The sequence below is a fragment of the Pocillopora damicornis genome, chromosome 9 (genome assembly GCF_964200805.1).
Source record: "Pocillopora damicornis chromosome 9, jaPocDami1.2, whole genome shotgun sequence".
NCBI lineage: Eukaryota > Metazoa > Cnidaria > Anthozoa > Scleractinia > Pocilloporidae > Pocillopora > Pocillopora damicornis.
This window is the reverse complement of record NC_142678.1, coordinates 18,098,860-18,124,646: the sequence shown is the minus strand read 5'-3', so window position 1 is coordinate 18,124,646 and position 25,787 is coordinate 18,098,860. Positions and strand designations below refer to the sequence as shown.

Sequence of the window (25,787 nt, the reverse complement as noted above, 5' to 3'; positions counted from 1 at the left end):
CCGTAGTGCAAATATATGAAATTCATATATCTAAAATCTTCATTCATTACTTGGATGGTTCATTTGGACCCAACACATTGATCAACTCCCAGTTGGCTTGTTAGCTCGGTTGGTAGAGCACTGCGCTGGTATCGCAGAGGTCATGAGTTCAAATCCCGTACGGGCCTGAATTTTTTTTCAGGTCCTATTTTCAACTACTCGTTTCAGTAGTGTACTTAGCTGCGAGGATCTCTTAATTTCATCTCTTCACCGCAGTGCAAATATATGAAATTCATATATCTAAAATCTTCATAGTTTGATTGTTTTTCAATTCTCATTTCTACGTTGCCACAACCTAAATGATGCACGTTTTAACCAAACTGCTTGAAAGGACGGCGATCCAAAATTTGCCAATTTCAAGCGCGTTACCAATTGACCAATTTAAAAGCTCTCGAAATTCTAATTCTTAATTCACGAACAAAAAATATGGAAAGTCCAATCGAAATCCTATGCATACATATACCACCGTGGTCAGATCAAATCCTTGTCTTCAATTAACCCTCACTTGCGAAAACTCACCAAATGAAAGGTGCGATTTCTCAAAACTAGTCAGGACTAAATCCGGCTGGAAATGCACATCAGGGCAAAATCTTGTTTTCGTCGACGCAAATCGACGTGTTTCCCTGCACATCACACTTGTCGAAGCTCGTCGACATTATTCTTAAAGAATTAGGGAAAATTCCTTTTTTCACCTTTCGGTTTGGTTGTTTGTTGATCTTCTACTTAAAGCATTTTAAGTTCCTGCACGTAATGATCAAATGCAAAAAGAGAGTTTGTGCTGTGATAAAAAGTGGTTAACACAGGTCATGGACATAAAAAAATGCACGGTATTGAGAAAATCAAAATTGACAAAACTTAGCAATTTAGTCATTGTAGACATAATTTGAAACCTTAAAGGCAACTCCCTCCTCAACAACCCCCTAACGACAAAAAATGTATAATCATACAGCCACCGGCTTTCGTTTGAGAAAAGTGTTGTGCTTTCTATAGGAAAGGGGTGAGAATTACTTGCCAGGGTGGTTTTGGGTAGACTATCACTTAGCTATAAGAGACAAAGTCTACTATTCGCTCTGACAGGGTTTACCATTCGCTATGACGAAAGGCAAGCGCTCGAAACGTCAGCTTTGAAACTCCTTACGGTGGCCAATTTACGTTGTCAACTTAGTAGATAGTGCTAAATTACCCTTTTACATGTATACTCTCCCACCGACGCAGCACCACAGTTTCTTTAGAAACTTAGCCCCTTTATTCATTTTATTACAAGTAGGTTATTTAAATACCAGAGAATATACGTTTACAACTATTTTACTCGTGTTGTTAGCGGGGTTAACTTTTTTTAACTCAAAGGCAAACCGGTGGGCCAAGAAATTCGATGGTCACAGACACATTTTTTTGGTGAAATCTCCTTCATTAGTATCATTCTCCAGGGAAATAGCTCGGACATGAACACGGTTGGATTTATTCATGGCTTAGTTTTTTCCACACTATTTCCCCCTCGCACCTGTCCTTCCTAATGGATCCTTCCCCCCTGTTAGTACATGAACCTGGCTCGATAAGGCAAAGGCAAATTCGGGCCATGAGAGGGATGGAAACCGAACTAATGACCGTACTGATTTCGATCGATGAAGCGTGGATTAAAACCACCAAAAAATGAAATCACTGTTCAAATTTCAGGTATTTCTTTGCTTGAAAAGCTGTGAAATTTCTGCAGCTGCGGACTAAAAACTCCCTTCTCCACAGCGGATCGAACGCCTCCCAATACCTTTCAGTATAAGTCGCTTGCAATGAGAGAACATTTGTCTGTGGTAATTTTGAGGCCCCTATTGTGTTGTCTACCTTGAATAAAATCATGATGAACTCTGTGCAGTAACAAAACTAAGAGTCTTAAAGGACGAACTATGTGCTAAGTATAATGATCCGACATGAATTATGTTGACAATAATAACCTGGATAATCTTCAGCCGACTTACCACAGTCCTTTTCTAAAAAAAGTAATACAAAAACAAATGTAGTTTTTTTTCTATTCTATGCCTACGCTTTGCAAACAACACTATCGGTAACAGAAACAATTTTTGACATTCTATTCCTTTGTTTTGCTTTCAAGTTTTTTTGGTTATTTGTATGATTTTGATATTATTTTTTTCTTTTTAACTTCCCACAGTTTACGAAAGTAAAGTTTACGGTAACTTGTTTACGGTACTTACACTTCTAAACGAGTACGTCATGTGACCTTCGGAGGCTCACAAGTTGACAAGAGTATAATGATTATAAAACGTCAAGGAACACCTTCCTTGACAACTACAAAGATCCAGTTGGAAGATATCCTTCTCAGACCACCCAGACGAAAACCAAATACGTAGCGCCAGTCCTTTGTCTGATAAATAGCTGAAACCAGCTTAATATCATATTTTCGTTACTATGGTATTCATAAACCATTTGGTAATTTGTAATTGTACAAAATGGTCTGTTTTTCTCATCAATCAATCAATCAAACAATTCAAAAGATAGATAAAACTTGCATAAAGCGAGTGCATAGTCCAAAACTTCAATACGTTGTAAAGAATTTTGAGCACAGAAATTACTCCAAACATTTGGGCCCCTAATAGTTAATAGGACCTAAACTACCAAACTTTTTTACTCTTTGAACGTTTCTATCTGATTAGTATTAAGACCAACCACAATATGGGTACTTATTGATCTGACCGGTGATTACAAGCTAGTTCATGAACGGAGCACTCTGGCGTCTTATTCTGACAAATGTTAAGACCCGTTGGTAATTGTGTTTCTTTAGAGTAAATCTGCCAAAATTGGGAATTCACAGTCTACTAATCTATCATACAGATCTCCCACGCTCTGTATCAACTTCTTTTCTCGAGCACGGTCCAGCGCGGCGTCACATGGATTCAAATATCGTTTGTCGAAGAATTTGATTACTGTTGAAGTCAAACCCAGGCTTTCCGCAAGAACCTTCCATTCGTCTCCAGCTAAGGGTAGAAAACGCAAAAATAAAGAGTCCTGGCAATAACTTTTTCTTTAAATCATTAGACCTTGAAAGTTCTTTAAAGAATCTTAATGATTATTTGCCAAAATCGTTCTGGGTCGCTCCAGTGCGACCATGCTGCGGAATACTACATCAGTGAGAGAATGATAACGATCGCTTAGGAACTTTCCCAATCCAGCCCGTTTCCGTGGAAGGTTTAAATTCATTTACAAGGAATTTCGAGGAGAGAGACCGAACGAAAGTCTGTTACGGCGCATATAGCAGCCACTTATAGTAGGGTTTGTACGCTGCTGACTTAAAAAAAATATATCACACAGAAAGGAGGGAAGGGGTCACAAGCACTTCAGAACTCCCTCTACCTGTACCCTTGATGTGGTTCTGGTAGACTACTTACGAAAGGAGGAGGAGGCGTTGCGAGTACAACTCTGAGTGAGAGAATCGAGATGCAGACGATTATCCAAAAGCTTGGCTTAAGTGCATGCCGGGTAATTAAAAAAAGTAGCTTTGTATTGAGCCCTTGACACTTTAGACTTTTAACTCTCCATTTTAATCCTATGTGCTTCCTTGTAAAATTACAAGAGAAAAATTGTTATTACATCTCCGTTGAAAAATAAAGTTAGACTCATCGCCCATGTCCTAAATAATGTAAAGGTCGGCACACACGAGGGGACCAGTAGTTGGGACTTGTTTCGGGGACTGGGTAGTTCACACGAAGGGTTTCGGTCGAAAAATTTTATTTAATGTCTTCTTAGGGGGTTTATTTTGCGCCTTTTTAGACAGAGTGTTTACAGCCATGATATAATCGAGAAAATAAATAAAGTGGAAGACTGTGAAAAACGTTTAGCAATAACTAGGAAATAACTTGACAAATAGCCCTATAGAGTAGTAAGTATTAACAAAGTGTTTCGTCTCACCGGAAAGGCTCATCGTTAATTCTTCTCTCTGACACAAAGGAATCCTTGTGACATCATACTCTTCAGGCAACAAAGGACCTACCGGAAGAAGGATTTCTTGATGAAAGCAAAACATAAACAACTGAGGGTATGAGTAGGGTCGCACTGTTTTCATATAAGATAAAAACAAGACGCATCAGACACCACCGTCACATCTAATACGCATTCTATGGCTGTAACACACTATATCATCACTTTGCCGACACAAAGAGGTGTATCATGCTTGTAGCCCTATACATAGTCCAATGACCGCATCACTATATCTGGTTAAGCACGATCAGACTGGATGAACAACATGATGACCTGTTGCTGACCCTAACAGAAAACTAGTGTTACATACGAACGAGACATGAGGTCTAATTTACTCTCTCTGTGACACATGTGAAGACAAATGATAATGATCAGTGCACCTTAACAAATATAAGCCCAACGCAAAAATGAAACATTCCCTTAGAAGTATACCCCGACATCCCTCTAACACCGGTAAAGGTGTACTTCAACTCACCTGTTGTACCCGCGGGAGTTATTTCTCTCAATTTTTTGACAACTTCTAGCTTGTTCGCAGTCTTAGCCTTCAAACAAAGGTGGCGGATCTTCTTCTTAGTGTTAGGGTCCGGTTGTTCCAATGACAAGTTCTCCAAGGAGAGACTTTGCTGAAATTGGGCCACAACGTCACTTACATTACACGTCTGTGTCGTCAGGGCCTCAAGCACCTCACCGCACAGGACAACTGCTTGATCGTTATGGGCTAGATTACAAATGTAATGGTGTTAAAGCATACAATGAATACAAAACAGGGAAAGAATGAAACAAGGAAACATAGAAGGATACATGATTTGTTTGTATCAGTTAATTATTTTCTACATGAGCACCACTGAAATACGAAAATCGTTTAGATCTGAAACTGACTGGCTATGTTTGGGTGAAAAATATAGTGGTCTTCCCGAGAAATATTTTATAATTAAACAGCTACATAACAGAAGCTTACCATCTCCACTGTTAGGCAAGGGGCTCTTTTCGTCGTAACCGTCAGGGGGTTGCTATATGAAGAGAAACAAATCAAGAAATTACCGCTTTTCTATCGTCAGCAGTACTGTAAAGTATCACTGTTTTAATTAAGAAACCTAGGGATTCGTTAGAGGCATCAAGACGTCGTGGTTTTGAGTTACATGATTACCTGCACTGCATACTCCTATTTCACGCCGTAAATCATTTTCTTTTGATAATAACAGTGGAATTAATTGAGGGAAAGACTAGTAATATTTTACTCAACGAGCTTTCGTCAAAATTTCACGTACTGTCTTTACATGGTAACTTGAGCTAAAGAGATTTAATTCCAAGGATATCTCTTCCTTTTTTGGGTGCGGAGAATGAACTCGTAATTGACAAGAAAAAGTCAGGAATAATGGGTACAGATTCATTAGTACATTACCTGTTCTTCTAGAGATCCAAACCAGAATCCAACACGATCGACAGGAACCTCGCAATTTAAGGCAAAAACCGACCGGGTGCATACAATGGACCCACGGCTGGCGAGGAGCTGAGACTCTGACAACAAGTGCAGGCACTGCTCTTCCTTACAGCCATGTACATTATGGTTGCAGCAATAATTCACGGAACGCCTTGTAGAACACACTGGACAGCATACTAAGAGATCATATGCCATGTTCTTTAGCCAGGGAAACTCCGTTCGCATGCACTCGAGAATTAGTCCTAGTCGTCGACAGACTGCACGAGCAAAATCAACCTGAAAGGCGTCGTATGTGGATTCTGAAGGCAAATTCAGTGCTGGTGCAACATCCGATGAGAGCCCAGCGGCACATCTTTTCTTGTGAACAACTACCTCAATGAAGGAAGAATGGCATTTGAGGATTAGAGAACAACCTTCAGCAGGATGTGTGTAAAATCTAGCAAAGTTTTGATGCAACTGAGGTTGCTCTTGACTGGAAAACTCCTCTTTGCACCACTGAAAGACCATTAAGACCACACGAGGAAAAAGGCCAATCGGCACTTGACTGGACTTGAACTTAAGATAAAGTGACGGGATCCCTGCAAAGGCAATCAGCTCACTTACATCCTCCTCCGGTGGGAACTTCAACATGGAAGGTACAAGATATTCAGTGGGTGAATCAGTTGCGACTGATGACGACAAGCGACATAACAGGCAGAATTTCTCCATCATGGTAATGAGAGTGTGACAAGTTTCTCGCTTGTCAAACAAAGGGCCCCATACATGTTGCAAGAGCTCTTCTTTCAAGATTCCTGTTGTCTCAAGCTTCAGCCACAGATCCTCGTATTTTCTCTCTTGGCTTTGGTACGGCCTTATAGTAATTACCTCCTTGAAGACATCTATCAACCATTGAGGATCCAAGATAACCATTCTGTTTAACTGTGGAGTGTCGTCAAAATGAATTAAAATTCTCTGATCGTGTAAGAAGTTCAACATTGCCACAAATTGTTCAGTGCTGGAAATACCACATTTTTCGGTCGCAATATTTTTGGCTTCATCGAGAGAAATCCACTTGTGGCCATCTTGATTCTTCTCTTTCATTTCCTCTTCAAACTTCAACCACTTTATCGGAATTGCCTCTTTCATTTGTGGTAACTCATTGACAACAGTTTCTACCTCCCTTCTCAGACGATCGACTTCTGGACATTTTTCTACACTTCCGGATTTAGTGTTGTCTACAACAAAGACATCAACCAGATGTTTACCATAAACCCGCCTCCTGAGTGCGCCAAATACCTCGCGGGCCAGCGCATGAGGATCTGAATCTTGAAAAGGTTCGTCAGCGTGAGTGCATACAAGGAAAACTGGGGGAAGCCTTTCTGGTAATATTTCAGATGCAAGCATTTCCTGGAGGTCCTCGTCTTCCACAACCAAACTAGATACAGAGGACATCCACAAGTCAAGATAATCCATGTTACTTCTTTCACAGAAATCATCCTCGATATCCTTGTAGAATCCGCGCCTCACTTGAGGGCTGACTTTAACATGTGGATCGTCACTTAAGTTGTTAACTAAAAGGTAAATCGCCCGTGGTGTGAGAAATATAGGATGGGTGGCGTAATAGACAGATTGTCCACCAAAATCCCACAAAACTGCGCACACACCTTCTTTACCTTGGGCACCTTCGGCTTCTTTTAGTTGAAACAAATTTTCAACCAAAGTAACTATCTCAACCGGTACCTCTTTTAACTCTGGTGCATCCGGTCTAGCGTGGACTTCCTCTACCGTACTAGCATTCTCTATCTCCTTTAACTTTATTTCTTCTTCATCTGAATTTGTTGCTTCAACCTCTTGGGAAACTTTGGAGTAGGAAGGGTCAATCCCACTTTCAAGATTTGACACATCAACATTTTTCATCTCTTTTGAATTTAACCCTTCTTTAAGGCTCGTGAAAATGCACTGAGCTGTACATTTTTCGTAGGAAAAGGGTGCTGGATCTGAATTTGTTGCTTTATTTCCACTTTCTCCTAGTTTCCATACTTCTTGGGAAACTGTGCAGTAGGAAGGGTCTGTCTCTATTCCTTTGGTGATGGTTCTCTCTCGCTTAAAACGCTCTCCTTTTAATGACCTCTTTAAACTTGTTTTTCCCGACTTGCTCTGTCCAATGAACATGATGGGCAGTCTTTTTACAACGGTTTTCCCCTCTGAAAGGGCTTTATGATAGGCTAAAACTGCTGAAGGACCTCGGGAAAGAATCTCCAGTGGGGCTGTATGGGTAAATTAAGGAAACATCGCGTAATAAGGAAATCTTCGATCTCATAAAAGAAACGCACTAAATAAAGGAATCAAACAGAAGAAGGAAGGGATAAATAGGGCTTTGCAAAGAGTATGTGGCGTTAACCTCTTTCATTTATCGTAAAGATGTTGCGGCCTTTTTCAGCTTCAAAATAAAGTTTGGTTTTATTATAAAATGGTTACCTCGGTAGGCATTTTTGAAAAAAAGCAATCCAAGAGAAGCATTGCTCTCAGACACCCTTTCAAGTATTAAATATTCTTGTATAACAACTACCTGCTTCTAGTCTCCTCTTTTTCTTTTCTTTCCTCACTATTTTCCCCTTGATTTCATCGAAAGCGCAAACAAATCATTTCTATTTTGTAGTGACTTATTATTCCTTTTAAGGTGAGCAAAAAAGTGTCCAATTTTTGGGTTTTGAGCGGCACGTTTTCTCCTTCACATACTGATTATGCCACAGATAATTTTTAAGTAAGTAAGTAATTAAGTAAGTAGGTATACTCCTTATTTAAAGAGGGAAGCACTTAATTGCCGAAGGGCTAATAAACTTGTGGCCCTCGTACAACACATATCATAATACTAATACAAATACAGTTATCAGTAAGTAAAAGCAAGAAATAGAAAAACAGTTGAAAAAATTAATAATCCAATGATAAAATCTAAAATAAAGTAGATCTCAGGATTAAATGACAGAGTCAGGTAACTTTAAAAGGGAACCTATTAAACTATGAAATGATTCAAACTCTGTGACGGAGACTGGAACCGAGCGTAATTGACAGGAGGATCATGTGGAGAGTATGTGGAGAGAGTCAGTTGTGAACGCTACGGTTTGTACGTGAATTTGAATGCGTAAGCAATAAACGGTGATGATGGATTTTTTTTCCGTTTTGGAGATTGCTTTTAAGGGAGCATTTTCAAAATGTGGCACCTCCAACGAGACAATCCCGACAATCCTCACTTAAGAGAGAAGAAACCGTTATCTTTACTTTGAAAAACATGGTCACGGATGCCGCCCAACTTGATTTGTAGACCAAACTTACCCTGCTGCAGATGACATGAGCGAATACAGCAAATGTTCTTACAAAAGGAAACGGAACTTGGACTAAGTGGCATAAAGACAACTTTTAAAGGGCTGCAGCGAACTCAGCGGATCAAGCTGGACTTTAATTAGAAGAATTGAAAATCGCTGCTGGTGAAGAAGAGGGTGCTATTGTCTCCTGAAGCAAGGAGGTTGAAAATAAGATTGCGATGATCGACGAAGACGTAGTTAAACTGGGCTTGTTTTTGATGGAAGCCGAACGAGTTGAGATAGAGAAGGCGAGGGAAGAACAGCTTCTTTTTGAAAAGGAGTTGATAGCGAAGAAATTCCAGTTTCACAAGGAGCTTGAAGAGAGAGTGCACAAAAGCAACAACACGCGCCGAACGAGTTGAGATAGAGAAAGCGAGGGAGGAACAGCTTCTTTTTGAAAAGGAGTAAATAGCGAAGAAATTCCAGTTTCACAAGGACCTTGAGGAGGGAGCGCAACAAAAGCAACAACACGCGCTCATAGGAAAGCAGGAACACGCGCCTGCTACTGCCAAACTCCCTAAGCTTACGATTATCAAATTCGATGTGACGTACTCAGATGAATGCGATTCTAGAATCAATTTACCGAAACCATTGATAAGGCAGGCATGTCGCCGGTAACAAAGTTCGTTTATCTTAAAGAATTTGTGCAACCCAAGGTAGGGAAAGGAATTGATAGATTATCAATTAGCGCCGAAGGCTACAATCGGGTCTAAAGCATTTTGCAGAATCGTTATGGGAAGGAGAGAGAAACTGGCATATGTCTAGGAAATTGGCACATGTCCAGGATATCCTCGATCTCCCAAGGATTAAGAAAACGAATCCTCATAAAATTCATCAACGCGACAAGCGGCTTCGATACAGTGTGCAATCACTCGAAACGATGGGAAAGCTGGGAGAAGTCAAAGGTAGTATGGCGTTGACAATCAATAAGCTCGCTGGAATTGGAGTCTTATTGCCAGCAAGTCTCGCCTTTTGAAACAAGGGCTAACCATTCCTCACCTCAAACTTATCTCTAAACAAATGGCCGTAAATTTAGCATCAAACATTCTACGTACACTAGAGGGCTCCCTTTTAGCTACCGATATCCAGCGTTGGCTGGACAGTTCCGTAGCGTTACACTGGTTGCATGACCAAGGAGAATATCGCCAATTCGTGACTAACAGAGAGAAGAAAATTCAGAGACATCCACACACGCTGTGGCGCCATGTTCGATCAGCCGAAAATCCTGCAGACCTTGGAAGTCGCTAAGGTAGTGTAGTGGGAGCAGAGTTATGGTGAATGGGACCGAAGTGGCTGTCAGATGTTACCCAATGGCCATCAGACATCGTGACAGCAGATAGATAGATAGATAGATAGATAGATAGATAGATAGGTAGATAGATAGATAGATAGACTGTTTATTCACAAATACATCGCAGTCATTAGACTGAATTGCGTATTTCACAGAGAAATATAAAAATAGGCAAATGTTAAAACTAATCACAAACATATGTACATGATATAAAAATATACTTATCTAATGGGATTCAAATATGTATCGTTACTAGCTAAGTACTACGCGTTGTTTGTTGCTAGGCATCTTTGGACATTGCATACACAAAGGACTGTCTAAAGCGGTCTGTGCGCGAGCGTGGTAGATTATATGTTCTCTGTTGTCGCAGGCAGTAGCTTTGGTCATTTCTTGGAGGCAGTAAGTTGTGTAGTTTATGCCCGAGTTGTTGGCGATTGAATCAAAGAGTCGTTTACATAGTTCATTGCGTCTCTCTTTTAGCGTTGGCAGGCCTAGTCTGTCCAAGCAGTCCTGATATGACATATCTGGGAGAATTATGGAAAAAACTCTTTTCTGTATTCTCTCTATATCCTCACTAAGGTAAGCGGGAAGCGCGTGATGGAAGAGGGGAGCGCAATATTCTAGAACAGATCTGATTGTTGTACAGTAGAAATCAACAATGTCATTACAAGGTACACGAGCCCTTTTCAGGAGAACAATGAAATATATCCGCTTGTTTGCCTTCTTAATGCAATCTACGACGTGATTGTTCCATTTGAGATCACTAGATATGGTAACACCTAGGATTTTGGCGCAATCGATGACGGGAAGGGCTTTGCTATCTACTACAAGGGGAGAAAAGTTATGAGGATTTTCTTTAAAGTCAATAATTAACTCTTTGCACTTGTCAGCGTTGAGTTGCATCAGCTGGGATTGGGACCAGGTGTCCACCGCAGTAACAACGTGTTGTACGTCACCCAGGGAGCCACGGGGTATGGTTTGAGAGATGGTAGTATCATCTACGTACTTCCACGTTGGGGCGTCAGCTTTGAGATCGTTTATCATGAGCAGAAAGAGCCATGGTCCGAGTTTGGTTCCCTGTGGGACCCCGGCCGGGACTGGGCCCCACTCAGAGAAACAGTCTGCCGACAGTTTTACCCGTTGTTGCCGGTTTATCAGGAAGTCGGTCACCCAAGCTTTGATGCTGCGTGGCATGTCAAGACCATTGATCTTGGCAACGAGGATCGTATGATCAATGAGATCAAATGCCTTTCGATAGTCAAATAGCACGACCCTGACGGCTGCCCCTGTCCCATCTGTAGCCTGTGACCAGTGGTGAAACATCGAGATCAGGGCGAATGAGGTGGAGGATTCGGGGATGCCGCCATACTGATCATAGTCGACCTTCTTGAGTACTGCGGGACCAACATGAGTGGCTACAACGAAGTCTTCCGCGAGTTTCGAGATGGTGGGGGTCAGGGAAATGGGCCGCAGATGCTTACTTAGGTCTTCAACAAGCTTCTGTTTGGGTAGCGGTACAACGTCAGCTAGCTTCCACGGCGAGGGCAGCTTTTGCTCTTTATAGCTGGAGTTGAGTATAGCCGTAACGGGTTCAACAAGAACCTCTGCATACTCTCGCAGGAGCCAATTAGGAATACAGTCAGGTCCGGCTGCTTTACGCGGGTTTAATTGCTTCAAAGCAGCCAAGACCGCAGACTCGGATACAGACAACACATAGGGTTCATCCTCGTGGGCTGCGATTGGCATTAATGGCTGAAAGTTTTCCATTGGAGCAAGAAAGGCTGAGTTAAATTTGTTGGCTATTTCAAGTTCGCTCAAATCGCCATCCAAATGAAAGCTGGAAAGAAGACTCTGATCTGGAGCAGGGGACCATTCCTGCGACCCGTTTGACAGCATTCCACCACTGAGAGGGCTTGGTGGACTTGAGATGGTCAACTTTGCTAGCAAAGTACTTGCCGCGAAGAGATTTCCGCTCGCGGTTGACGATGTTGCGGTAGCGGCTGAAGGCGTTCTTATCTCCCTTGTTGAACGCTTGCTGGCGCAGCTTGATAAGGTTTTTAAACTCTGCGGTGATCCATGGCGCATCATTAACGTGTGTCTTGAAGTGCTTAACCGGCATGATATGATCCATACCAATCTGAATTATGTCAACGAACATGCTTAACCTAGCCTCGCAGTCATCTCCATTAACTGGAGACCAGTCAATCGACGAGAGATAGCGTCCGAGTTCCAACTTTCTACTTGGTCGTGTGTCTCGCCTTGCCGTGGTTCTCATACTGCAACCGTTGCCCTTGGGTCTCGCTTTGGGTCTCACTAAGACAACATTGTGGTCAGACATGCCAAAGGGGGGAAAGGTTTGCACAGCGTTTGAGTCGTAGAGCTGTGGAAGGTTAGTAAGCACTAAGTCCAAGATTTGGTCACCCCTTGTGGGCTTATCTATTAGTTGCTTCAGCTTAAATTGGGTGGTCAAACGGCGAGTATTTAGGCGGTTGAAATCGCCGCACAACACGAAACCGCAACCGGGGTACTCTCCTTCCAAAGAAGTGAGGGACGCAGACAGATAGTTCACAAGTGCTGCATCTCTGATGCTGTTGTTAAAGTGTGGATGGTATATGACACCCGCGACGATACAGGGAACTCCGCGTGGAAGTCGGCTGGGTCGTAGCCACGCCCACAGTGCCTCGATGTCAGGATCCGACAGTTTTTCTAGGTGCTTGAATTTGATAGAATTCTCGATGTAGAGGCCAACACCGCCGTGATGGTCTGTGGTGCGGTCACGATGGATAAATGAGTAGCCTGGGATCTGCAGCAGTGAGTCACAGATTGTCTCTCTTAACCACGTCTCGGTAAAGAGTACCCAGGTACCCAGGTACCCAGGTACCCAGTCAAGAGAGCGAGACGGAGGGAAAGGTTCGAAGAGAACTGTTTGCAGGAGCAGTTGATGTTCCCATGGGTTATTTTGGCCGTTGCTTTAGAAAAATTTAAGTTACATAAGTCTTTACGTGTTTGTTCATAACTGTCAGCAGCCGCTAAACAAGATTACGGGGCCCCTAACAGCCACAGAAATCTCAGCACGAAGACTTCTCTGGATAAAGCGAGCACAGCAACAAGGACTCGACCACAAGAACTTCCACGAGAATGAGCAACAGCTAAATCTCCAAAAGAATGAGGACGGATTGCTTGAGTGCAGAGGGCGAATCCAAGGTGAATACCCATTTTTCTACCGGACAACATGGTTTATACAATGAGGGAAGTTCAGAGAACGCATGTGGTTACCTTACACAGAGGAGTCGGTCTCACGATGTCAAGAGTGTGGGAGAAGTTCTGGGGGCCTCGTCTCCGTAAGTTAACAAAAAGGGTAGAGATTTCAAGCCGTTACCCTCTCTGCTCCGCCACATGGTCAACTACCAAGAGAAAGAACTGAGGGCAGTACACCTTTCAGTGTAATTGGTGTTGTATTTACAGAAGCCAAAGAAGGAGATAAAGACATATGTGGCGATGTACGCATGCAGCTTATTACGAGCCGCTTTCTTACACATGTTATAGCGAGGAGAGGAAGAGCAAGCAAGATATACTCTGATGACGGGAAAACATTTGTCGCTGCAGCAAGTTTGTTAAAGAAGATACGGAAGGACGAAAAGCTCCATGACTCCCTCGCCAGGCATTCAATAACATGGCATTTCAACCTGAGCCGCGCTCCTTAGTGGGGTGGAAAATTTGAAAGGTTGATCGTTGTGATGTAAACTTTCCTCGACAAAACAATTGGAAACGGCATACTCTCCTGGGATGAGCTGAGCGAAGTCCTCCTTGATGTCGAGATAGCGATGAATAACCGATCCCTAGGCTACCTAGAGGAAGACGTGCAGCTACCAACGTTGACACCTAATTCCCTCCTCTTAATTGACTGTAACATTCTGCCAGAGCTTGCACCTTACCATTCGAATGAAAGGGATCTGAAGAAAAGGGCGAGGTTTCTTCAGAGGACGAAGGATGCCATTTGGCGTCGATAGAAGTTAGAGCACATACGGGCGCTTAGAGAGCGACATCGCCCTAGGCACGACAACGCAAAGAATCCATTCTTTGTGGGAGACGTTGTCATCGTCAAATCTGAAGAGCGCAACCGACACCACTGGCCTCTAGGCGTGATGGAAGGCCGATCGTGGGCAGAGATGGCGTAACACATAGAGCCAAGGTGCGATCTCGCAAAAACGTGGCGGAAAGACCGATTCAGCACCTATATCCCCTACAACTTTCATATGACAGGGCAGCTTCTAGCAATCTTCAACCTCAAACCCTCAACCCTGATGTCCTTCCCTTCCGTCCAAGGCGGTAAGCAGCAGTAGCCGCAGGGTTGCGTATACGAGACATTGTTACTGAGGTTTAGTGAACAGTGACTAGATTCCTAGTTTTGTTTGGTTCTGTGGGACTGAGTTCAAAAGTAGTTCTTAGACAATGTAGTTGTTTCTGTTTTGTTGCGTTTTCCACTCATGATTTATTCATCTGTGATCTCTAGTTTCCTCATCAACATTTTCCTCTTAAACAAGCAATATGGGGGGAGGGTGACGGAAACTGGTACTAAGAGTGATTGACGGGAGGATCGTGTGGAAAGTGAGCATGTGGAGAGAGTTAGTTGAGAACCCTACGGTTTGTACATGGATTTTAATACATAAGCAATAAGCGGTGATAATGGAGTTTTTTTTTCCGTTTTGGCGATTTCTTTTACGGGGGCATTACCAAAACGCTGCTGGTTTCCGAGAAAAAGTTGTCTTAAGGACTTTTTAAAACTTTTGTACTGATGTCTTTTGTCGTAAGGTGATAGGTAAACTGTTCCATAGTTGACATGTAGTAACATTGAAAGTTTCACCGCCATCTAATTTACGTTTAAAATTTGGACATACTAAGTTTCGGTTTGCATACCTGGTGTTACAGGAGTGAAGACATCTCTTAACTCCGTCTTTTGGTTTGTGATCTGTTGAATTCCTTCAGTGGAAAGACCCAGTGCTTCGAATGCAGCAACAACTTTGCCAATAGCATATTTAAAGTCAAACTCCGAAAGTTGACCTTGTGGCATATGAGCAAATTTACTGCTAAATTTTCTGAGATCGTCGACATTCTTTCTCACCACCGTGTTTAGACTGTGGATGCAATCTGAGTAGAGAATGGCGTAAAACAACATGGTAGTATCCCATTCCGCTCTATTTCCTTTAATCATGGTTGACAGCATATGCACGTGCATCCTTTGGTTTCGCTGAGACTCTTGACCGTAAAAGTCTCTCCCGTTCTCAGGATAATCTTTCCATTCTCCAAAAGTTGTCTTGTAACGACTGTCCCATTCTTGTTTGAAAATTGTTCGCAAACCTTCGGCTAGGATATCAGTTCTGACGTGACAAATCTTGAAATAGTTTAATTGCTCATCAGTATATTCTTTTGCAGCGGCCATGTCTTTCATAGGCGTGTCTTGTAAGCCTTTGTTAAAAATACTAATATCAGCTAACAGTCAAAAATATTTTCCAAATCCACAACTTCAATGAGTAATAAAACTATTCCAAGCTAAAACAGTAAATTAGTAACGTATTTTTAAGAGCCGTGCAAGTGCCAAAAGAGCTTCGTGCTGAAAGATGTCATGCAGTCTATTTAAAGGGCGTTAATAAATCAATAAATTGAAAATCAATTTTAAATCAATCAGTTACAAAATCAATAAAACGAAGTAGAGAGTAAAGGAGAGAGAATAAAGCGCTGGGTTTAAGGACCATTGATGAAAGCAGGCCCATGGAACATTCTAGCAAATTCCATAACATTCCTGAACATTGTAATTAACAAAAACAGAAGCCTTGACTGTGCTCTGTTCTGTTGTAGAGCACGTAGGAAGCGGCTAGAGCACGAAAGAAGTGTAGGGAGAAACACGAGACGTAGTCGAGTGTTTCTCTTCGCTTCTTAATTGGAGCTGATTAAACTATAAAATAATTCGAACTCTGTTGATTTCCGAGAAAAAATTGCTTTAAAGCCTTTTTAAAACTTTTGCACCAATGTCTTTTGTTGTAAGGATATATAGGTAAACTGCTCCATAGTTGATATATGGTAACATTAAAAGTTTTACCGCCATCTAATTTACGTTTAAAATTTGGACATACTAAGTTATATTTGGCATACCTGATGTTCCGAGAGTGAAGACATCTCTTAATTCCTCTGACGGAAACGTCTTTTGGTTTGTGATCTGTTGAATTTCTTAAGTGGAAAGACCTAGTGCTTGGAATGCAGCAACAACTTTGCCAATAGCATATTTAAAGTCAAGCTCCGAAAGTCGACCTTGTGGCATATGAGCAAATTCATTGCGGAATATTCTGAGATCGTTGACATTCGTACTCACCACCGGGTTTAGACCCCTGAAGCAATCTGAGTAGAGAATGGCGCAAAACAACATCGAAGAATCCCATTCCGCTCTATTTCCTCTAATCATGGTTGACAGTATATACGCGAACCTCCTTTGGTTTCGCGGAGACTCCATACCGTAAAAGTCTCTCCCGTTCCCAGGATAATCTTCCCATTCTCCAAAAGTTGTCTTGTAACGTCTGTCCCATTCTTGTTTGAAAATTGTTCGCAAACCTTCGGCTAGGATATCAGTTATGACGTAACAAATCTTGAAATAGTTTAATTGCTCATCAGTATATTCTTTTGGAGCGGCCATGTCTTTCATAGGCGTGTCTTGTAAGCCTTTGTTAAAAATGCTAATATCAGCTAACAGTCAAAAATAATTACCAAATCTACTATTTCAATGAGTAGTAAAACTATTTCAAGCTAAAATAATAAATTAGTAACAGTATTTTTAAGACCTGTGCTAACGCCGAAAGAGCTCTGTTCTGAAAGATGTTATGCAGTCTATTTAATAAATTGATAAATCAATTTAAAATCAATCAGTTACAAAATCAATAAAACGAAGTAGAGAGTAAAGGAGAGAGAATAAAGCGCTGGGTTTAAGGACCATTGATAAAACCAGGCCTATGGAACCTTCTGGAAAATTCCGTAACATTCCTGAACATTCTAAGTAACAGATGGAGAAGCTCTGACTGTGCTCTGTTCTGTTGTAAAGCACGCAGGAAGCGGCCAGAGCACAAGAGAGGTGTAGGGAAAAAACACGAGACGTAGTCGAGTATTTCTTTCCACTTCTTACTTGGAACTGATTAAACTATAAAATAATTCAAACTCTGTTGATTTCCGAGAAAAAATTGCCTAAAGGCTTTTTCTTCTTGGGTGCTCTAGCCACCTCCTATGTTCTCTACAACAGACCAGAACACAGTCAAGGCTTCTCTATTTGTTTTATAAAAAAGAATCCGTTAAATTCCCCACGCATTACTTTCAATTTTCAAAACAAAACAAAATTGTCGTCAGCATACTCTATACTCTCATAAACGACAACCGAATTCACGGGAACATCAAGATTACTCAGGATGACAGCGCCGTAAAACTCGGCTGCTGTGACTGATGTGGCCTTCCACTCAACGCATCGGAAAGGATATCAGAACAAGCTCTTAGTTGCTCACTCGAAGGGCGCCCGATGTAATTTCTGAGGCTTGCTTCACTGCTATGACCGGAGATCGCCATTATCAATGAGCTAGCCACGATGGACCTCAGCATGATTGCAGTCACATTGACACTGTCATGATTAGAGTTAATTTTAATAGTTATGCCAGTTTGGCTCTATTTTTCATCATTGCTGTTTTGTTATTGAACACGAAACTATATACAATGTACGAGTGTTAGCTATGTTTGATTTTTATCACCGTAACCAAGTTTGCAATCTATCTGAGCGCGTAAACCTTCAAAACTCGCACTGTCTATTTCGTTCTCTCTTTGAGGATTTTCGTCTCTGCTCACTCTATGATAACGTAAATTACGGCGGTTCGCATGTTTGCAAACCTCTCTTTGGTTCTTCTGTTGCTACTTGCCGGCTCGCTTGTTCCGAAATTTCACTTTCAATTACCGAAAAACAGCTGGAGAGGAGCAGATGGTCGGACACAGAGCAATTTGGCAGATAGCGTGACAGCTTTAGCTCAGCTCTATGCTTTGTACTCGGATAGAGCACGCTCTTTCAACCAATGACAGCGCACGCTATATCCGAAATTTAAACATTCTGAATCATTTTGGAATAATCCGAAACACCCCAAAAAGTCAACAATTGCGAAGATTGTGAAAAAATACAAGTATCTACGGCCCACTATTGATCAATTTGCATCTTTAGGTACATTTTGATGAACAACAAAATTTTTTTCAATACTTAGTTTCATGCAAAATTGCTGTCCAGCAATCAAGCGAGGAAGGTAGTCATAGAAATAAGGCAAGAGAATAAATTTTTTTCTTTTAAATTTAATTTGAATACATCTTTAGAGACCCTCCCTCTGATGGTAATTGCTTTAAAATGGAACAGCCCCTCTTTAGATCCTGGATCCACCCTGGTGACCAGATAACTTCTTACTTACTTCTTTCCATCGTTTTTGGTGGCATAGAAATCATGTTTTATTCATCTGATCGATATATATGTACTTGCATTTCAGGTCAGCTTGTTGACAGGAAAATTAGGTAGCATTCCCTTTGCTCTACTTACAAAGATTGACATGTACCTCCCTCCCTGAAACAATGAATTTTACATACAACCCCCCTCTCGATTTCAGCCCCCTCTTCTGATAATTGTTGCACAATCTCTGAAAAGGGATATTGGTAGAAGCACATGTGCCACCCAGGTGGTGTGCGCACTCCGATTGCGTTGCATTGTGGTAGCTTAATTTTCAATATGGCGGTGAAAGCAGCAGAATTTGGCAGATTTTGACTGAACATTCCGTAAAAGTTTGGTCGTTCCTTTTTTCTTTCACCATAAGTAAATTTAATTTGATTTATTCTGAATGTGTAAAAGTATTTTTTGTTCGTATTTGTCGCGTATTCTATGGTTCTCAAGGACAAACGCGATCACTGTTTTTTTGTATGTAATTTGAGACCGGATTTCAAGGTCAAATTTGATGTATGTCGTAGTCTGGAGCCTTTCAAAGATTTGAATGGCTGCTTTGATCCTTCTTTAATAGCTCTGATAAAACCCTCTCAAACGCTCTCCAACGGTACATGTGTTTCTCGCATTTTAAGTACGGGTGTTTGAAACCGATTATGGCCGAGAAAAGGCTTATTGTTGCGTTACACAGTGTTAATATTATATACTCAATTGTGTTGTAAATCTACTTTCCTAAGTAAAAGGAAGTTAACTTATCGCGAGTGTTGTATGGTAAATCTATTACCTTGATCATTGAATGAAGGACATTTGAATTTGAGCTACGAACGGAATCACTTGACCAATGAATAACTCTACGATGCGCACGGTGACACACCGGGTAAGCCGGAAAGCAAAAGGTAGTCGATCGTTAAACGGTGTTGATAGCTTGAGCGACTCCTGCCTTTCGCTTGCGCTTTTAAATCTTCTAACCTGAAAGCTTAGCTGTTATTAGGATATCCTTTAATGACTTCCGTTTGCGATGTGATATTAAGGGTTAGTTTTAAGGTGTCATTTCCCCACCTGTATGTTCTTGAGGTTTGGCAAAGCCGGATGAGATTGTGTTACAAAAGATAATATTTTCATGTGAACGCGTTATTTTTTTTTTAGGTATCAGTCTCTCCCGCAGAAAATAACTCCAGAGATACGTTTGTCAAAACCTTATTCTAAGTATTCTCTATTCTTTAAGCATATTTGGAACTCTGTACGTTTTTTCATAAACGTTGAGCGTGACGAATTTGGTATTAGGAGGCGTAAGGCCTCTCCTTTCGCGAATCCCGTATACACACACTTTACACACTTTACACACTTTATTTTTCTTTTTCTTACAAAATAATTTAGATTATGTTGACCCGCAGATAGCAAATTTGCTATTCGAGGCGGGTCAATCATCAACAAACATTATTTACAATATATAAAGAAAATTAAAAACTAAATAGTTAGATATTGTTAAATTATAAAAAGAAGCATAACTGGCAAATACATCAATAGTTGTTCAATAAAGTATAGAAGCAAATAAATTAGTACTGAAAGCAATCGGATCAATTTGTTTTAATTATGCAGTCCTTAAGTTTAGAGGAGATCTTTTCAACATCAAGATAAGAATCTTCATTATCTAGTATCTGAAATAAAGACGTTTAATTTGTTTATTAAAGGAATGTTTTGATAACGTTTTGAATTCTTTCGGTATCTTATTCCAAATTTTGACACCAACACGCGAGAAAGCCTTTTTTTGTAGGTTAAGTCTAGAGTACTTTGTACTAAAGAGCTGCGATTTGGATGATCGAGTATTGTAGGTATGAATATGAGATGTTTTAGTAAATAGTTTCAAAATATTAATGGGAGCCCTCTGGTTGTGCACGTCAAACATAAGTTTACTTACGGCTTCATAATATAGGAACGTAACAGGCAGAATTTTTGCTTTGGCAAATAAAGGGATGGCATGCTCTCTTCGATCGGTGAAATAGATTAAGCGCAAAACTCGCTTTTGAAGAACTAAAATCTTGTTTAAATAAGCATATGACGCATTGCCCCAGGCAAGGAGTCCATAAGTTATATAAGGTAGAATTAATGAATTGTAAATATTTACAAGGATAGTAGAGGGAACGAAGTACCTCAGCTTTACAATCATCCCTATTGTTTTACTTATTTTTACGATAACAGAGTCAACATGGTTTTTCCATGACAAATTTTGATCAATTAAAACGCCTAGATATTTGATATAACTTTTTTGCTCTAAACTAACTCTTCGGTTTGTCTCACAATCTAAAATACCTATTTGTGGAGAAAAATGCATTTTTTTCTGACGAGGACGAAAAATTAAGAAATTTGATTTTTTTGTATTCAATGTCAACCTATTTGTAGTTAACCAGTCATGTACGTTATTCAACTCTACATTAACCGTTTGCTCGATCGCCTTAAGATTCTTATCAGCATAAAGTATATTAGTATCATCCGCAAAGAGATAAAATTTTAGTTTATCAGAACAAAGGTGAATGTCATTTATGTAAAGTAAAAATAGAAGAGGTCCAAGGACTGATCCCTGGGGGACACCACAGGGGGAGATAAGTTTTGTTGATAAGTGCTCTCCAATCTGAATTGTTTGTGTTCTATTTTTTAAATATGATTGAAACCAGTCATTTATCAATCCACGGAAACCGTAAAAGTTCAATTTATCGAGTAATATTTCATGATTGACCGTATCAAATGCCTTTTTCAGGTCAATGAAGACACCGCATGAGAAGTACCGTTTATCCATATTACGTAGTATATCTTCGACAATATCAAGTACTGCATGCTCTGTGGAATGTGACTTGCGAAAGCCATACTGTGAGGAGTACAATAGGTTGTTTTTGTCAATAAATTCCTTCATCCGGTAGTACAAAAGTTTTTCAAAAATCCTATTAAAATTAGACAAAAGAGATATTGGTCGATAGTTTGAAGGGTCGGTCTCGTCGTCACTTTTATATATTGGCGTTATTTTAGAAATCTTAAGTTTTGAAGGATAGACACCAAGGATAACAGATAAATTGAAAATATGAGAAAGAACTGGAGATATGATATTGCAAGAAGATTTAAGCAGTTGTGTAGGGCAGGAGTATAAGCCACAGGATTTACTATTTGGTAGGGATAATATTTCCTGTTTAACTTCTTCTGGTGTAATGGGTTTGAAAAAGAAGGAAGAATCAGGTGATTTCAATTTACCAAGATAACTCATATAGTTATCTTTCTTTGGCAATTTACTTGCTAGTAAATTACCAACATTTGCAAAATGCTTATTTAGAATATTTGGTAATCTGGAAGGATTTTGTGTTATTTGATTGTTAGTGCTTGGGTCTTTCAGCTTCGTTAACACTCTGCTTTTTGTCCTTTGGTTATTTATTAATTCATTTATTACTTTCCACGTCTTTTTCATATTATTTGTATTTTTCTCAAAGAAATCATAGTAATAACGTTTTTTACTCAAACGAATAAGGTTTGTAATTTTATTTCTATAATATTTATATTTGCTGTGTATTCCATTAACATATAGCTTGTTCTTTATTTTTATTGATGTCCTTATTCCTTTTGTTATCCACGGTTTTGCAAGTTGTTTAATTTTACGTTTGGATAAAATTTTAACAGGCGCATGGTTATTCACGACTGAATTTAATTTTCTGTAGAAAGATGAGAATAGTTCATCAATATTATTTGTTTTAGAGGCAATAATAGCATCCCAGTCGATCGCGGACAAATCATTATTAAATTCCTCAGAGGAGAATTGAGAGAAGTCGCGTTTTTTAATTGTTTTCTTGACAGGTTTGTCTCGCTTAGATTTCAAAATACAAAATTGAGAAAAATGATCAGAGACATCGGTAATAATGTTTCCACTAATTAGAACTTGATCAGGATTATTAACGAAAATATTATCAATAAGAGAGGCTGAGTTATTACGTACGCGTGTTGGTTTGTCAATAGTTGGAACAAGATAAAAACTCTGTAGGGCCAGTAGGAAATCCTGACTATATGAAGATGATTCCGTCTTTAAAAGACATAGGTTAAAGTCACCCATTAAATAAAGTGTTTTCCCAGTGGAAGCCAGCTTTTCGATTGTATCATTAAAATATTCAATGAATTGATCTGGGGAGTTGTTGTGTTGTATTCACGCCTTTAGGTGTGTGACATGGAAAATAGTTCGTGTATTAGAAGGTCGCTGCCTCTTTGGAATGCGTTTGCATGTCAAGGGACGATTCCCCGTTAAATAACTCGCGATTTGATATTATCCACACAGCCATCGGCTGTGTGTGTAACTGCTGTCAAATAAATAGATTCTCGGGCAAGACTGCAGTTTCGATTCTTTCTGCATCTCTTCAATTGCCTCCTAACAACGAATTTGTCAAGGAGGAATAACAGGAGTCGCACAGGCCCGCAAACACTTTTTAACTTTCGAGGGAACGGCATCAGACAGTGAAGTCCCATTAAATTCAACGTTTATTCACGCTATCTTGCTGCTACCAGAGATGTTCACTCGACCACGACAGGATGCAAATGACTTATTTTTCGTTTTACGACCATGATGCGACGCAATCAGAGTGCACACACCGCCTGTGTGCCACCAATGTAGCCACAGCAGTCGAGCTGCGGGCGCGATCTACACCATTTTGAAAAGGATAAATAATTAATTTGGATGTTTGGATGAAAGACCTTTAATAGTTTGAATCTAAATCACGCGACTGAAGTTGTGTCGAAACAACTTTCCACGTGAATCGGATCAACTTAGTCGATGTATCGAATTAACTTCAGCTTGTATCGAACCACCTTAAATGGAAACGACCGTAAACGGTCACATTTATTCGACGCCCGATGTGGTGAAACAGCGTGTCACCAAACGTATTCCCTCAAAGCCTGTCACGCAAATTGTATGCATCGTCGAAAATGTGTTGTTTCCAAATGCGAAGTTGTTTGGAAAACTGCGCCATTTCACGACGAGAAAAAGTTGAAAATACCTTTTATATTCCAGAACTATTCTATTCCGCACAGAAACGAGCAAAAAAAAATGAATTCTAACATACTGATTTTCTGGTTTCAATTCTAAAAATAAGCGTGATCACATGATCAAGAACACAAAGGTCTGCGATGTAGTCACCACTGCGAGATCGAACGATGCACAATGTTCAGTCGCCTTCCTTGAAAACAAGCAACGAAGAATCTCTTAAGAAGATAACTTATCTAAGAGACTATTGAATAGAGAGTGCTTCTTGAGCAGATCGAACTGATTGGATTAATGTGAAGCGCATCAACAGTGCGATCCTACATAGAAAGTGACGACTTTATCAGACAAATAATAAAAAAATTAATTACTGAAGTAGTCACCGCGGTGAATAACCACAACAAGTTGTAGGCCACTGTGTGAAAATACATGAAATTTAACCCTTTCCTTAGAGTGCATTTTTGGCACAAGAGTCGGGACGTGCCAACTAACGATTACGACGTAGGTAGTTTTACATTCTTTACTAAATGATTCAGTTCTCATGCACCCTAACTAAACTACTGTGATTTTCCACTTGTTTCAACAGAGGCGTGTATCGATCACAAACAATCGGTAAGTTTTGAAATGAATATTGATCATCATTATTTCTAGTGATTTGTAAAGGCAAAATCAAATTAACGCTGTTGTTGTCGATTTGAAAAATAATTCCCAATGATGTATTGCACTTGTTTAGAGAATATTTAGAGGTGAGCCACCAGGTGCACGGAAACAACATTAGTGGACGTGAACAGAAAAAAAAAATCAATAATCTTACCACAATACTTGATCTCACATCGTGTAATTACTATTAGCGAAGGCGGAAACTTCTCAAATAAGCGAAGGCGAAAACTTCTCGAGCAGGACTCCTTGTTTAACACCGCAGTGCAAGATGTTGGTCCTTCTGTTGGGTTCGATGTGAAACAGAAGTCACCTCAACGTCATCGGAAATAAAGATTACGGTCTTGAAGCGATTGATCAAAGTTTTCAAGTTGTCACACAGCTATTCATCGACCGCCTAACCAAATACGAAATCAGTGAAAAAAGAATCAATAATCTTACCGCAATACTTGATCTCACATCGTGTAATTACTATTAGCGAAGGCCGAAATTTCTCAAGCAGGACTCTCTGTTTATCCCTATAGTGCAAGATGTTTGTCCTTCTGTTGGGTTTTGATGTGAAACAGAAGTCACCTCAACGCCACCGGAAAAAAAATTACGGTCTTGAAGCGATTGATGAAAGTTTTCAAGTTGTCACACAGCAATTCAACGACCGCCTGACCAACTACGAAATCAGTGAATCAGGGTGTAAGCGGAAGTCGAAACTGAAAGTATTTGGTCAGCACAATAGTTATGGTTCGTTTGGAGCCTGGGAATAGTGAAATGAGGATAAGAGGAAATGGACAGTGAGAAATTACGAGATGGGAAATGAAAACAAACTGCCGCTCAACTTTGCTGTTGTTGTTGTCTTTTTTAAATGAAATTTACTAATTTTGCCTCCGCTCTTCTTGGGACGTAATTTCATGTCCCAGTGGCTTACTTTCTATTTTTTTCCTAGGTATTTCAGATTATTGTGCCCTTACTATCATTTACTACTGTTGGACTTTGCCAAGGCTTTCGATAAAGTCTCCCATGCCCATCTCCTCTACAAATTGGAATGCTATGGTATAAAAGGCCAGATCTTAACTTGGTTAAGGGATTTTCTCACGTCAAGGAAACAGCGTGTAGTGATTGAGGGTCAAGCATCTGACTGGTTAAATGTTACATCTGGTGTGCCCCAAGGCTTGGGCCTTTGCTGTTCCTTGTATACATCAACGATCTTCCTTACTCAGTAACCTGCAACGCTGATTTGTTTGCTGACGATACTGTCCTTCATCGACACATAGCAAATGGATCGGATTGCGATCTACTTCAAGAGGATTTAACATCTGCCTCTGATTGGTGCAAGTCTTGGCTTGTTACTCTTAAGACCCAGAGGTGTGAAGTCCTACACATTACATGGAAGAATGACCCAGTAAGATCTCAATGTTCGTTGAATCATATCTTACTACCGGAAGTGGATCACCACAAACACCTGGGTCTTTGGCTGACACCGTCTTTATCATGGGATTATCACATTAACTCAATTTGTGCTAAAGCTAACAAGGTCCTAGGCT

At 40.3% G+C, this 25,787-nt stretch overlaps 1 protein-coding gene across 3 annotated transcripts; it reads right to left on the bottom strand.

Moving 5' to 3' along the window:
• Positions 1-1,262: 1,262 nt before the first annotated feature.
• Positions 1,263-24,941, bottom strand: LOC113667968 (uncharacterized). Of its 3 annotated transcripts, none has more exons than XM_089181419.1 (9): positions 24,694-24,941; positions 24,410-24,535; positions 16,247-16,807; positions 15,014-15,562; positions 5,426-7,710; positions 4,982-5,033; positions 4,499-4,741; positions 3,955-4,032; positions 1,263-3,023 (listed from the first exon to the last, which is right to left on the bottom strand). In XM_089181419.1, exons 4-9 carry the CDS (start codon positions 15,543-15,545, stop codon positions 2,827-2,829), a joined length of 3,387 nt encoding a protein of 1,128 aa, XP_089037545.1. In that variant the 5' UTR covers positions 15,546-15,562; positions 16,247-16,807; positions 24,410-24,535; positions 24,694-24,941; the 3' UTR covers positions 1,263-2,826. The 3 variants fall into 3 exon arrangements, with proteins under 3 accessions (XP_089037545.1, XP_089037546.1, XP_089037547.1); XM_089181420.1 differs by having other exon boundaries at positions 4,499-4,726; positions 24,694-24,934; XM_089181421.1 differs by having other exon boundaries at positions 4,499-4,723; positions 24,694-24,934.
• Between the last annotated feature and the right edge of the window lie 846 nt (positions 24,942-25,787).

Coding starts and splice junctions, on each gene's coding strand:
- LOC113667968 (XM_089181419.1), bottom strand. CDS start 15,545: ATGAAAGACATGGCCGCTGCAAAAGAATATACTGATGAGCAATTAAAC. Junction 5,034..5,425: donor TTGGATCTCTAGAAGAACAG/GTAATGTACTAA, acceptor CTCTTCATATAG/CAACCCCCTGACGGTTACGA. Junction 4,033..4,498: donor AACTCCCGCGGGTACAACAG/GTGAGTTGAAGT, acceptor TTCTTCCGGTAG/GTCCTTTGTTGCCTGAAGAG.